The 14,462-nt window shown below is 44.3% G+C and overlaps 1 protein-coding gene across 4 annotated transcripts in view; it reads right to left on the reverse strand.

Annotated features, from left to right (window-relative positions):
* Positions 1-14,391, reverse strand: part of GJD3 (gap junction protein delta 3) — a 44,019-nt gene extending 29,628 nt beyond the window's left edge. The window contains exons 1-3 of one of the 4 annotated variants that reach the window (XM_066627271.1): positions 14,239-14,391; positions 9,158-9,367; positions 731-7,078 (exon numbers count right to left, since the gene is read on the reverse strand). In XM_066627271.1, coding sequence (XP_066483368.1) covers positions 5,847-6,764 — 918 coding nt within the window. In that variant the 5' untranslated portion in view covers positions 6,765-7,078; positions 9,158-9,367; positions 14,239-14,391 and the 3' untranslated portion in view covers positions 731-5,846. Of the gene's footprint in view, positions 1-730; positions 7,079-9,157; positions 9,368-13,919; positions 14,168-14,238 lie in introns of those variants that run through there. The other 3 variants (XM_066627272.1, XR_010794493.1, XM_066627270.1) reach the window with 3 other exon arrangements.
* Between the last annotated feature and the right edge of the window lie 71 nt (positions 14,392-14,462).

Genomic DNA, 14,462 nt, shown 5'->3' on the forward strand with positions numbered 1-14,462 from the left:
AGGCCCAGGGTCAGAATGGGGGCCCAGGAGCCAAAGAAGGGGACCCAGAAACTTCCTGGGATCTTCCATTTTCCAATCTCACCCAGACTCACTGCCCACATGGGATGCTGGGGGCATTACCGTGGATACATGGCAGCAACAACTGCCACAAGCCATACACACCAGACCCAGGAATGCATACGTGTCAGGTTGCAGGTTAAAGTGTCAAGCTTGCTCTGCTCCCCCCCCCCCCCCCATAGCAGCAAGGATCCCCCCAGGAGCATTTGGCAGCAGTTGCATCCAGGTCCAGCTCAAGAGGTTGGCTCTCCCCTCTGAAGCCCTAAACCTCTTCGGGGAAAACAGGGGTGACGGTTGAGCGAGTCGCACAAAGGGAGACACAGAGGGCAGGAGACAAGAATTTTTCTCTGTGAATGACAGCACCAGGAGAGTGCCACAGATATGAAAATAACACAAGCGTTGAAGGTTGAATTTTCAGTGTTCCCTATGCAATTCAGAAGCACTGATTCCAATGGTAATCTTAGATTTGTTGGTGGTTTTACAGTTGCATCAAAACTTTAGTTATCTTAAATCTTGGGTACAGTGCCCAGTGCCTTGTAAAATATGATGTGTCTTACAACTGCTCAGCTCTGAGCAGTGTAAATTGCAGCTAAGCTCTTGGAACTATGCCAAAAAATAGCCTTATTCTTAAACTTCCACACCAAAATAATAATAATAATAATAATAATAATAATAATAATAATAATAATAATAATAATAATAATACAAGTATTTATATACCACCTTTCTCGGTTATCAGGTTTCTCCTCAGACTTTAATTCAAGGCGGTTTACATAGGCAGGCTATTTAAATCCCTGTAGGGATTTTTACAATTGAAGAAGGTTCTATCTTTCAAGAACCACAACATTCAGATGGATCTTTTGCTGATCTGGTATCACATTCTGGCCTCCAGTTTCCTCCCATGCAGGCTGACAAGCAGCTCCGTCATCTCTCACTTGAAGGGCGGCCAAGATGCTTACAGGTGGAGTAACTCGGCTCGGCTTGTCAGCTGCTTCAAGGTCGCACGGTGCCGGTGGCCTCGAACTGGCGACCTGCGGATGTTATCTTCAGGCAAATGGAGGCTCTGCCCTCTAGACCAGACCTCCTGCCACCTCTAGACCTGCCCTCCTAACATTTAATTTTAAATTAAAATTAATAAACATAAGAATATTCAGATATACTGTATAAACTGCATCTGTAGACTGTAAAAACCTGGGCATGTGCATACCCGCTTTTTTATCAGATGCAAATAATCAGTGTTTAATTTCTAAAATGAGGTATACGGCCAAAGCTACCCTAACCTGGGATCTCTTTCCTCTATCACAAAAGCATGATAACTGATCCAGGTTTCATTTTTTGCCAGGGCTTGATACCCAGATCAGCCATAAAACATATGAAGCCATAAAGGCAAGATAGTATCTGAGCACAAGCATTATGCCTCCCACCACCACCACAGAGAAAGGCTTCCTACTTAGGAGGTGTGACTTTGTGCTAGGCTTTGAGCACCTCTTTTCTTCAAAAATAAGATGGCAAACAGATTGCATTTATTTAATAGTGAGGGGTTTATATTTTATATATGCTCAGGGGCACTCTCCTCTTTCGTATCAATTCACATTTTCTAAGGCTTGGCCTAGAATTAAGACCGACGAGGCATTTTCAATGAAACATGATCACATCCATGACAGCCTCTGAGGATGATGGAAACAGTAGCAAGGCCTGTAAGGCATAAAAAAAACGAGTCTTAGGGCACAATCCTAACCAGGTCTACTCAGAAGTAAGTCCTATTTTGTTCAATGGGGCTTAATCTCAGGAAACTGTGGTAAGGATTGCAGCCTAAATCCTCCAGTGCCAAATGCTGTCCTGTCTCCCCCACATGATGATATGCCTGCCTCTATTTCTCTCACTGTCTGGTTTGGAAGAGGTGGAAATGTGGAGAGTCCGCCACTCTCCTCTAAACTTCCTTTACTGCTCTCCCCTGTCCTTTTCCAATCCAGGGACTGAGAGGAGAAGGAACAGCAGTGGAGGAAAGTTGCCCCCACCCAAACAATCTGCTGGTACTCTTTAGTCAGCCTCATGAAGGGATCATCCCTGAGAATTAGTAGTTCCAGGGCTGCACACTATTATTAATCAAACTGGAAGGCCAATCAACTCAAATAATGTGTTGATTGTGGTTTGCTGTGGCTCCAGCATCCCTACACAGTTTCTTCACAATCTGAAAGTCCACTGATTAAAAAAAGGACACTGCATCTTCAGTGCATTGAGATACCCATCTAAACCAGTGTTTCTCAACATCATACTACATATGGTCCACCTATTCAAAGTACCACAGGCAGTAACTGGCAATGACATCTTCACCAATTACTTCTGAGTTGGGAGGTCAGATGCAACATGGCAAACACCAGTAAAAAGCTAAGGGTGGACGGGAGGCTTTTTTTGAGCATGGAAAAACATGCTTTGAAGCTCTGCCTGCTAAACTGATCCCCCTACCACTATTTGTTGTCTTACATTCCTGGTCCTGCTGCCGGACAGCAGGTGTCCAGGGGTCCTGTGAGTACCATCAGGCACCACTTCAAGTTCCACTGGTGGTTCCCGTACCACTGGTTGAGAAACACTGGTCTAAACTTTGACCACACCACAATGGGTGAAACCATTACAGTATCTTCTATGAGAGAGCAAACAAGAGGTGCACTGGCTTTGCTATGGATTAGTGAATGTAGTAGGAAAAACACTCTCCCTGTAAAAACAACTGGCAATGGAAATAGGGAGGAGGAGGAACATTTATCATGGAAATGTTAAAAATAGCCTAGATAAACATCTTTCTAGAGACAGGGGTTCAGATAAATTATCTCCCTGCCCAAGTCTGTCCTCACCTGGTGAATGAAAAAGTTTTGCTAACTAAACCAAAGCACATACACTTTTAGAAATGTTACAAACAGCTTTTTAATCAAACATTCCCCCATTTAAACTTCATGTTAAAACAGTGAGTTATGCACCAATTGCAGTACAAGAGCAAACTATTGCTTCTCTCCTCCTCGTGACAGCTGATTTGTACAGAGTATATATATTAAACAAAGTAAAAGGGGCGGGAGGAGAATTTCTATATAGAAGACATGCAATTGTGGATTCAGCCCCCAAAAGGGCTCTTGTCTAAATCACAGCTTTCTCCCAGGCTTGTGCCTCACTGGAGTAGCTATAAAGAGTGGGTAATTTAATGCACCTACACCAAAAACATCAGGGCATGGTTGCAGGTGGTCCCAGGAGTTATGTTGATATGGCTTAAGATGCATCACTTTCAAGACAGGCAAAATGCTCTCACTAAGACACAAGTTTTGGGGTTTGTTTTTTTTAAGATGATGGAAGTTGTGTGTGGACAAACATTCAAATACAACAACTTACAGGCTATTGTGGTTGTTGCACATTGGCCGGGCTACCCTACCTTTGTCCTTCCCTTATTATGTTGGGCTACCCAACCCTAACCCATGCTGGAACAGGCAGTGCGCTGTATCCAGCTTGTGGTTGGGGCTGCCTGTGGTGCAACTCAGGGCAAGGGGAAGTAGTTCTCCTTACCTCAAGTAATGCTGCAGGGTCCCCAATGGGGTACTCAGATCAGCACCACCTAAAGAGGTGGCGCAGATCCAAGCAGCTTAGCTCTAGGCCGGTCTGCCTAGGAGTAGGGTTAGGATCTGGCCTAAGTGCTGGATCCTGACCCTGCCCCCTGCTCAGGCCTGGTCTGCCATAGCCTGCCCGCCGCCCGTCATCCCCCCATCCCTGGAACGCTCACTAGACCCCTGTGCCCATTGCACGCCGGTGGTGATCACCTACCTTCCTCCAGTGCAGGGGCCCCAAAGTTGGCCTCCAGAGGCTAGCGCACATTCGTGTGAAGCCTCCTGACTCACCAGATGGCACAAACATGCCTTACAGCACTTTTGTGACACCTGGAGGCCAGGACACCTAGGGCACAGTTAGGATTGTGCCTTTGGTAATACTCTTCTCCAATTCTCCTTGACACAAAATGTTCTCTTGCACCTGGAAAGCCCATTCCACTTGGCATATGCCTACAATTGCACATTTCTGTATTATTTTCCTATGAGTATTTCCAACTGTGCAGTTCTGCATGAAAGCGTAGCAAACAAATGAAAGCCCTGGGCCAGGATTAAGGAAGGATGAGGCATAGGTAACAATCGGAGGACATTTGTTTTCGTGTAGAATGCAGTACGCAGATCTGAATACACATAATATTGACTTATTAAACACTAAGGTTAGCATAACTGGAAGGCTGAACCCAACTGCAAGAATTCCATGGGCCTCCCAGGAATCAGAAACATTGGCATTATAGAAGGACAGCTCTGAGTTGCTTTTCAGAGATGAAACATTTTCAATTGACACTCACAGTGTGTGCACATATTTTTGGCCAGTACGGGCAACTTTCTCCGACATAGGGCTCTTGTACAAAAGGGAGCAGACCCAGCTATCTTTGCAAAACCTAGAGGCCTCTTTCTGATACATGCTCTGTTGCAGACAGCAATGCAGAACTCTATCCAAGTGATAGCACTAGCAGGATATAAATATTATCAGTTTGGAAATGTATTTTGCATTCCTCAATTCCTCCTTTGAGAACGTTACCTCTTTACCCTGATCCTTCCCCACAGAGCTACACTTACAGGCTCCTTGTCTATTATTTTTTGTGTCGCTTTGATGCCTTGTTTCCATGAACCTAAAGAAGTTTAGGTCAGGAGCCTCTCCTGTTTCCAACAAGGGATAGCTATATAAACACAAATTTAGTTATCATGAGAAAATGAAAAAGAGATCGGTTACTGAAATTGACCAAGTCCAAACCAATTTCATGGAAATTGGTATAGTGGCAGACAGTCTTGTAAACACCACCTAGAATCCAGAAACACAGCTAGTGCAAGAATGTGCAGCTCAAAAATTGAGGGCTGGGGGTTCTCAGTCACATAACCAACACAGTGAAAGATCTACAGGTTCCGCACCAACTGAATCGCCCACTGTCTCTTCTGCCCCAGAAGGCACAATGACCCTATACTCTGGGTCATCATAATATGCCCAGCCCTCTCTCAACAATACATAGCAACCGATAAGGCAAAGGAAGTAACGGCGCTTTCTTCTGAATTGACCTTTGACTATTTCCATTCCATTCCATTCTCAGATTTACGGATTCTCCTGACCACAAAGTTGTGTCCCCAGCTAATCAGGTTAACTGGAAGGTGTCTAAGCCAATTTTTTAAAAAATTAGTTTCAGTTAAGATTTCTCCCTTTTGCAATATCATGCGACACAACTGTGCTTCCTAAAAACAGAACTCTGCTTATTGCAACCTTTCTAGCCTCAACAAATCTAAAACAATACTAATCCACAAAAAAGGGTCAGCAACAGCCACCCCATTTGATTTTTATCTGACATTACTGATGCTACAGGCCAAGTAATTTCCAAAGATTTGGCTAATTCAAATGGGGAATTGCTCATCCGACACTCCCAACAGAAGTCTTGTGCATTGCCAGGAATGTGACTTCCCAAATGCACTCCTTTTATTCCAAACATCTGCTGCATGTAGCTTACCAAGTCACTTCTTGCAGGTTCTGAACCAGTGCATTCTTTGAAATGCACCGTTAATAGATCACAATAGTCCTCTGGGAAACATATATAAAAGCAAAGCATGAAATTGTCAAGGATAGGAGCAGGGCCCATTACAAACCAGAGCAGACACAGTTCAGTCCATGATTATTCCAGCCCCAGAGGAGTCCAGCTCATCCAGAAAGCGTAATCAGGAAAAAGAGCTTGCAGCTCCTGCCACTCACACTGTCAAGTCAGCTCTGGCAGAAGAGCGAGAAGATCGGCTACTTTTGGTAGAACTTTTGTGATGGAAGTGGGCTGGGGGCTCATAATGGTTAGGAACCCTATCAGGGGCTGGTGTCCCTTTGGCAGCCCCATCTGACAGGCCCAGAAAGTGCTGCGATTTTTCTTGTTTCTGATTCGACCAATTGTCCCGCTGTTCATAAGAGGCAGTGGTGGGAGGGGCAATCACATGGCCTCTCCTACACCGGTCCTTGAAGAAGAGGTGAGCCAATTCGACTAGGCTGAGCAAAGCTGAAACCAGTCCCACCATGAAGTAGAACTGGACAAAGATGGTCTTCTCTGTAGGTCGGGAGACAAAGCAGTCAATCAAGTGAGGGCACATGGGATGCTTGCAGATGTACTGGTATCCCACCTGGAAGCCATACAGCATCCACTGTCCTATAAGAAAGCTGATCTCGGCCACAATTCTCACAACAACATTGACTATGTAATAAGTCTGGATGTTTCGGGTGCGTTGGTTTGGCTGAAGCCTAAACTGTGCTTGGGCTTTTCCCCCTGTCTTGTCGCCTTCATCCTCTCCTGCTTCCTCTTCCGCCTGTTCATGCTTCATCTTTGTAGCCTGGTGCATGGAGTAGATAACGAAGAGGATGGCTGGGGCCGAAAGCACCACAATGTGGAAAACCCAGAAGCGATAGTGGGAGATGGGAAAAGCCAGGTCATAGCAAATCTGCTTGCACCCAACCTGCCGTGTGTTGCATTCAAACTCCTCCTGCTCATCGTCAAAGACACCGTTACCCACAGTGGCCAGGATTAGGATGCGGAAGATTAGCATCACCACCAGCCAGAAGCGTCCCACCATTGGTGAGTGCTCCTGCATTGCATCCAGAAGGGAGCTCAAGAACCCCCACTCGCCCATGGCTGCTGGATGGAAAAGGGACAGCAGAGATGTCAGCTTGACAGGAGTGTCCTTCCACAGTTAGTGGCCTTGCTAAAGATCGGCACATGTAATTATAAGGTTGAAGTGTCAGTCATTAAGTAGTAGGCGATTTGGAAGCCTTGCTGATGACTGGAGCATGCAATAACAGAGCAGGAGCTTACTACGATCAAACAGGTGCATTCAGGTAGGTAGCAGTCTTGCTGGTTGTTGACAACACATGCATACCTGCTTTCCGGAGTTAAGGGGCAGGTATTGCCTGACGCTTGGTAATGCAATTATGGGAAAAGACCTTCCTGGAATAAAAGAGGTAGAAGTTACTTCACTAACTAGGCAACTTCAAGCACTATCCAAGCATTGCTGCCTTAACAGTAGTTAAATTCCCCAACTTACACCCAGGATACCATAGTTTTTGAGATATGCCAGGCCTCAAAATTTGACTTGACTGCCATCTTAGCTGGGAGCCCTAAAGAATCTGTTCAGCAAAGTAACTACAAAGCACTGAACTGTAACCAAGGATACTGGACTCAAAGCTCACTGAATAACCAGGGCCTGCCTGCCTGCCTGCCCTTCTTTCTTAAAACCTACCTTAAAAGGTTATTGTGAGGATCAAAGGGGAAAAGACTGTGTGTGTCATCCTAAATTCCAGTGGAATGGTAGACTCAGATGTATCAAGCCTCTCTATAGCTCCGTTGGAAAGGGAAAGATACACTGCACGTGTTTAGGGACTTTATTTTACTACAAATGTATGAGGAAAGAGCCCAGGCACAGGAAATATGTCTTCACACTAAACTCTGAGCTGTTCTCACCTGGAAAATGTGGAACAGAGTAATCCAGTAAAATTTGATTATCATCTTGCAAGGAGAGGCCATCGTTGGCCCAATGCACGTGTGTCCTTCAACTACCCACTTCAACCACTGTGCCACTTTCTGGCTTGCAGCCAATTTTTAACCACAATTTAGAAATTCAAATGCAAGACTTTAGCAGGATAAAGTTTCCTTAAACAAACCATGGTTAAGAGTTATGACTGCAGAGGGCCATGGTTGGTTACTGTGGAGAGAGCAGGCACCAGTCAGGAATTGTCAGGTTAACAGATCAACTCAGTTGAACCTGAAGTTCTGATTTTTTACTTGGATTAATCTTCACTCTGTGCACAAGGTTTTCTCATTCATGCCTTTGTCCTATCAGTCTGGAGCCCTGCAAGGGTGGAGTAAGATTTTGGTCACACATTGTTCAGGGTACAGCTTCAGAACCCACCTTGAATAGACAGACTGAGTTCCAGAAAACGGGGTGGGATATTAACATACTGATTTCCTACATGGGTGAAATCCATCCAGTTCTTACAAGGATTCTTTTTGTTTATCGGGATTCAGGAATGTCTTAAGGCAGTGGTTCTCTTTAGCCCAGGACTCACTTTTTAGAATGATAATCGGTTGGGACCCACTGGAAATGATGTCATTAACCTGGAAGTGATGTCATATGGCTGGAAGTGACATCATCAAGCAGGAGGAATTTTTAACAATTGCAGGCTGCAGTCCTATCCACACTTACCCAGGAGTAAGCCCCATTGACTATCATTATTAAAAGCATATACATTGTAGCCTGTTAAAAGTACAGATCTCCCCAAATGCAGCCACATACCATGGTGCAAAGCCATACTAAGGGAAACTGACAGCAGACACATGTGTGTATATACGTGTACATGCGTGTGCACACACACTCTCTCCCCCCCTCTCTCTCTCACGCACACACACACTGTAATGCACAAAGTGGTACTAAATCTCCCATTTGGGATCTAACTTGTGTCATCCTTGCCAGAAAGTTTGATGACCATCGCCATCTGAACCATTGCTATCACAAAGAAAGAGAAGGCCAAGGTCTGGCTGATGATCAGGAGCTGTACATACAAGGCAGGAATCCTTTTCCCCCTCTCCGAAGGTGCTCCAAGTCAGTCAGCAAGCACTGAATGTCTGCACCGGCTAGATCTTCCCACTGCACTCTATCCCTCTAACAAGACCGTTTTTAACTCTGAGCGGGTAGTGAAAGGGGTATGACCTTGGCAACAGCAAGGGAGGGTGGGAGTGCTGGTGGATGTTTTATGTCTGTTGCCAGGTTATCTGGAGAGGGGAGATAGTATCCGATGGCTTGAACCAGCCAAGGCCGGCTGAGTGTGCAGTGCTGCCGGGGAAGGGGTTTGCGTGAGGGTGGAATAAATACACGTAGAGGTAATCCTTAGAGAAAACCAGTGCGTACATTAATACATTGCTCCCTCTGATAGCTGAGTGCATACTTATACTCAAGTAAAATTGGAATCACAGTTCACTCTCATTTGAAAAGTTTACTTTTTAAAGTGTGTAACCGTAAAAATTAATTACCTGCTTCCTGGAATTTAATCCCTGTCCTTCTGCAGGAGTCACTGATCTGGGTATGAGTTCCAACTGGAAGGAAGCATCCTTGAAGCAATAACTCATACAGAGATGACAGAGGCAGCCTCTGAGAGCAGGGAATTCTGCTGCATGTCTTTATCCAAGAAGCTGCTGGATGTTCAGTTTGGTGCTACAAGGAAGTCACCTGCCCCAAAGAGGCTGATTGGAAGCCAAGATTAGTAGGTTACACAAAGATACAACAGATGGTCACTTTGGGCTCACAACAACTTTTAATTCAAATTTCTCACAGCATACTGCCAGTTTGGTCTCAGCGCAGTTGTGTGAACTGCCCACAATTTGTGAACTGCTGATATTTTTAGATATAAACTGCCTTGAGGATCATCATCAATACAAAACAACCCAGTAGCCCTTCAGGCCTCTGGCTGATGAGAGAAGCCAGGGGATGCTCCTACTCACTACAATTCAAGCAGAGCTCTTCAGGCAGGGAGGGGTAAGAAAGCCCCCTAAAAGTGCTCCATTTTACTAGTCTAATTGTGGGCACCAGGCTGATCTTCCTTAGCTGTGAAGAACCCTCACAGGGACCATTGGTCCTGATCATAAAATGTACCCATTTGATACAGAATCAGATATAAAACTGTCCTTCAGTCTGACTTGCCAGCCACTCTCAAGAAAAAGGAATTCCAAATTGCTAAGTTTAGCTGTTTTCAGCCGAAGACAGTCACCTTTGCTCTCGTGAGAAAACAAGGATGAACTAACATGATGATTGGACCTGTTCATTTGCAGCATAAGATCTGGGAGGCAGATATTGCAGATGAATTTAGAAACAACTGAGATGTTTTGTGTGATAGTGGCTGTGCCACTGATAGCAGAAGGGGCATCCTGAGGTTAAAGTCTTTCAAAGAGCCGTTGGCGTCCTTCGTCCCGTCCCCCCCAGCTCTTTGCAGCTACATGGTCTGCAAGGGAAGCATTGCTTTGCCCCCCTCCTCAAGCTGAAGTCTCTATAATGGCAGAGTGTTCTGCCCCCACTGCACACACATAGCAGAGTAGTGGGGGTTGGTCAAGATGCGTCTAGACTATGTAGGAGCTAGACTGAGTTATTGGATGCTCTGAAGAAGAAACTGAAGAAGACCAGTTTAACCTGATTTGTACTGGAAATATTTTGGTCTTGAGAAAATTACTTCGAGACCTCGCATGTGTTTAATCTGTCACCTCTTTGTTCACCTGGTCACTTACTGAAGTAGCCATAGGTCAACAAGGACAGTCCAGGTGGACTTACTGCGAGGAAGGGGTAGCATCACATTTGAGTCTTAAGAGTTATAATTTCAATACGGGATCAACATCAACAGCTGTTACTCAACAGATGTTCAAGTTGGCCTGTTCTGTGTGTTAAGCTAAGAATTCAGAAGGCCAGTCAACAATCCAGATGGCTGCCAGAGGCTCCGATAGCTATATCTAAGAGGTGAAATGGCGTGAGAGAGTGAAAATCGCTTTCTAAGAGAGCCAGGATGGTGTCGTGGTTTGGGAGTTATATCTGGAAGATTCGGGTTCAAATTCCCTCTCAGTTATGAAGCTTCCTGGGTGACCTTAGGCCAGTCACTCTCTCTCAGCCTCACCTACCTCACAGGGTTGTTGTGAGAACCAAAGAAGGGAACTAGTCATGTACACCACCCTGAGCTCCTTGGAGGAAGATTGTGAGCCTTTGGGGAACAGGGAGCCATTTATTGATTTGTTTTGCTATGCAAACTGCTTTGTGAACTACTTCTTGTTGAAAAGTGATATATAAATATTTATTATTAATAATAATAAGGGTGGTATAAAAATGTGAAAAATAAAAATGTTAATGGCCCAAGAAACTCCTTGAATGAGAGCCTCCAGCAGGACTTTCAAGTACATCTGCCTGAGAGGAGGGACCAAGGCATAAGGTGATTCATCTCCTCCCTTGGGAGTGAGTGAAGCGTGTTTGCTGATGGACTCTGGGGGTCAGAGACAGCACAAGTCTTCAGTGATTTCTCCTCCAAAAGGAAGCCTAAAGCCAGGATTGTGCTGCAGCTCCTGGAACTTCTCACCACTCAGAGAAGTGGGCAAAGAGGATACAACCGTGCAGAACTCTTTTGGTTGCAATGCAAGACTATAATATGAATAACTACCTGAGAAAAAAATATTTTTGAATTTTTAATATGATTTAAAAAAAGACGACAACACAGCTACAAAGCTGTATATCCAATAGCTGAACCTCTTGTTTTGAAACCGTTACTGCTTTGTGTGTTTAGGGGGGGCTGGTTCCAGTGCAAGGCAACTAAAAAGTTTTAGATTCAGTTCTAGTTCTCTGAAAAAAACCTCTCTGAGTTGTTTTGGATATGACATGACAGCAAGAAGCTCTCATCTTGCACTGTATTGTACGCACGCACTCATGCAAACAGACACTTGCAATATCAGGGCCGCACACTATTATTGATTGAACTGGTAGGCCAATCAACTCAAATTTTAATTGCCAAGTAGGGGCCAAAACCTATTCAACTTTCCAGCCCTGGTGTAGCCATGCCGATGAGGTGTGTGATGCATCTTGCGGTGGGAAGGTAGTTATGGAGGCCTCCTCAAAGTAAGGGAACATTTGTTCCCTTACCTCCAGGCTGCACTGCAGCTGCACCGGCGCTGGAAAGTTAGATAGGATTGGGCCCTAGGTTGCCTAAACTCTTTCCTGGGCCCAATGTGTACAATAAAAAAAGCACTCCAAAAGATAGCGCTTCTTTCCAGCTAGCATCGAAAGCAAGTAAATGCAGGTTGCAGTGGCGTAGCTAAGGGGGTGCAGGGGGTAGCAGTTGCACCGGGCATCAAGCTTTAGGGGGGCAACAAGCTGAGCTTGACACCAAAATTGTGAAAATCTTGGTATGTATGAATAATACCATCATGTTTTATATCATTGGAAAGGTAATTTTATGCTGAATGCAATGAAACAAACTGCATTGAAATATCTGCATTATATCACAAGTTATGGCCAATTAACCAAAAAATTAAAACACAACTGCCTTAAGGAACAAAAAGTGGATTTTCTTAACTCAAAACTGACCTATGAAACTGATTGTTCTGAGAGGCAATGACATGTTATTATGTTATTGACATGTTGCAATGACGTTATCATGATTCAGCATGAAATTAATAAAGTGTTAATATGAGTCAGCTCATCTCATTTCCATGTATCATAATACAATTACCCCTGCTAACTGGATAAAAAGGCACTTTATCAAGTGGTGCCCCTCTTATACTTAGCAAGGGGAGAATAACCATCCCTCTTCACCCCTGCACAGTGTCTCTGACCAATAAAGGGCATAGTTTTATTTATTTACTTAATGAAATTTGATTTTGTCTGGGGGGGGGGGGGGACACGACTACAAATCTTCTTTGACCCCAGGTAGCAGATAGATGCCTTAGCTATGCCACTGACAGGGGGGAGGCAGCAGAGCAAGTGGGTGGTGAGCTGCTGGGGGGAAGAGGTGAGTTCCTCCCAAGCTTCACTTTTAAAAAGCCTGGGCATGATGTCACTTCCTGTTGTGACATCACTTCCAGGGTAACATTTTGAGCTTGGCACCGGGCTACATGATCATTAGCTACGCCACTGGCAGGTTGTTTGTATTTCATCAGGAAAGCACCATAGGTCTCCATCTTGCAAATGACAACCACAGACAACTGGAAAGAATGATAGCTGGAAGACATTGGTGTAAGCTTGTATTTTAAAACCTAGATCTTCATGGTCCCAAACAACTGGTGGATTTGAATTTTTAAGCAGCGAACGTTACTTTGATGAGGAATGCAGTCAAGATTTTTCAGTGGGTGAAAGATAGTAAAGCTATGGCCATTTGTTCTAGTAAAATGCAGAAGTAACCCCAGCAAACAGCCACTAGAAAGGACATAATGCTGGGATGAATATGGACAGTTGTTCTCTCCTGTTAAATATAAGAGATGTTTAATATCTGTCTACTTTGTTTGTATCCATGTTTACTCAGGAGACTCAATGGGATTACTCTTAGGTAAGCATGCATAGAATTTCACTTAAACTGCACATTTATTCATTCTATACAGAAACAATGCCTTTTCTCAGCATCAAAAGAGCACTTATGTATTTTATTCATATATAATTTTTGATTATTAACAGTGTAATGGATGATAAACAGAGTATAACTCATTAAGTCAATTGACAGTCCTCACGTAAATATTCTATATAGTTTTATATCTAAATATATTTACTTCACGGCATGTAACCTGATACTCTTATATTTGGCAACATTATTGTCTAATTTTCTTAGGCTAGGACATATTTTTTTTTCCCTAAATAGGCATTTTGGAGCAAAAGGGTTTGTTGTACCAAATCATCTTCGAAAGGAAAATAAAGTTTTGGTGTTTTTTTCTTAATGCTTCTGCCAGACCCTTTAAAAAGAAGTCTAAATTAAACTGTTTCTCCTGATGCAGGTGAATATTAGAATTAATTTTTACAGTACAATTAAATGTACAGAGATTTTTTTTCTCATTTAGCTAGCTATAATCAAGTTAACTGCTCCCTGCACAATCTGGGTGATGCTAGTAGCCTAGCGCATGTTTCTCTCCAGTTCTGGCGCCACATGTGCCCTTATCCCCCAACTGTGACATCCTCCCCTTCCCTCCCAGTTTGCCCTGTTTCATGCCAGAGACTCCAAAATAGGACAAATCTTGTGGCTAGAATTACTACTGGATCACTCAATAATTGCCTGACACTTACTGCATGGCAGGCAAGCAAATAAGAGGCTCTCTCCTCTCTCAAAGGCATCTGTGCCTCAGGTAGCCTCTGTTGCCCAAAGATGATGGAAAACACAGCTGCTAAGTGGAGCTAGACACTCACACTCTGCAAGCTGTACTGCACACGTAGACCTTAACGTCATCTCTCTCCCACCTCTCTCTTTCTGGGACAGACAGTACAGGCTTCAAAAGTTGCTGGTACATTTACATAATTTCCCCCCCCCCCCAAAAAAATATTAATGCAATTCCTGCTCCCGTCTGCCCCCCACCAAGTTTCTACAGAGATACCAGGTGCTCATTACCTGATGCCTGCGTGGTGTTGTCCACCTGTTTCAGTGTGCTAAAGTAGCCTCCCGGGTTGAGTTGGCATCTCCTCTTTTGTTCTCCCTTTACTAGCTTCAGCTCTGGCTGGGACAGTTGCATACTAGAGAGAGGGAGGCAGGACTTTCCCTGTAGTAGTGCCTGGAAGCTTTTAAAGTGACAGGACTGTCCCTGCCTGCTGTTCAGCATTTCCCCAGGGCTTACT

The sequence above is a fragment of the Tiliqua scincoides genome, chromosome 5, assembly GCF_035046505.1.
Source record: "Tiliqua scincoides isolate rTilSci1 chromosome 5, rTilSci1.hap2, whole genome shotgun sequence".
Classification (NCBI taxonomy): domain Eukaryota; kingdom Metazoa; phylum Chordata; class Lepidosauria; order Squamata; family Scincidae; genus Tiliqua; species Tiliqua scincoides.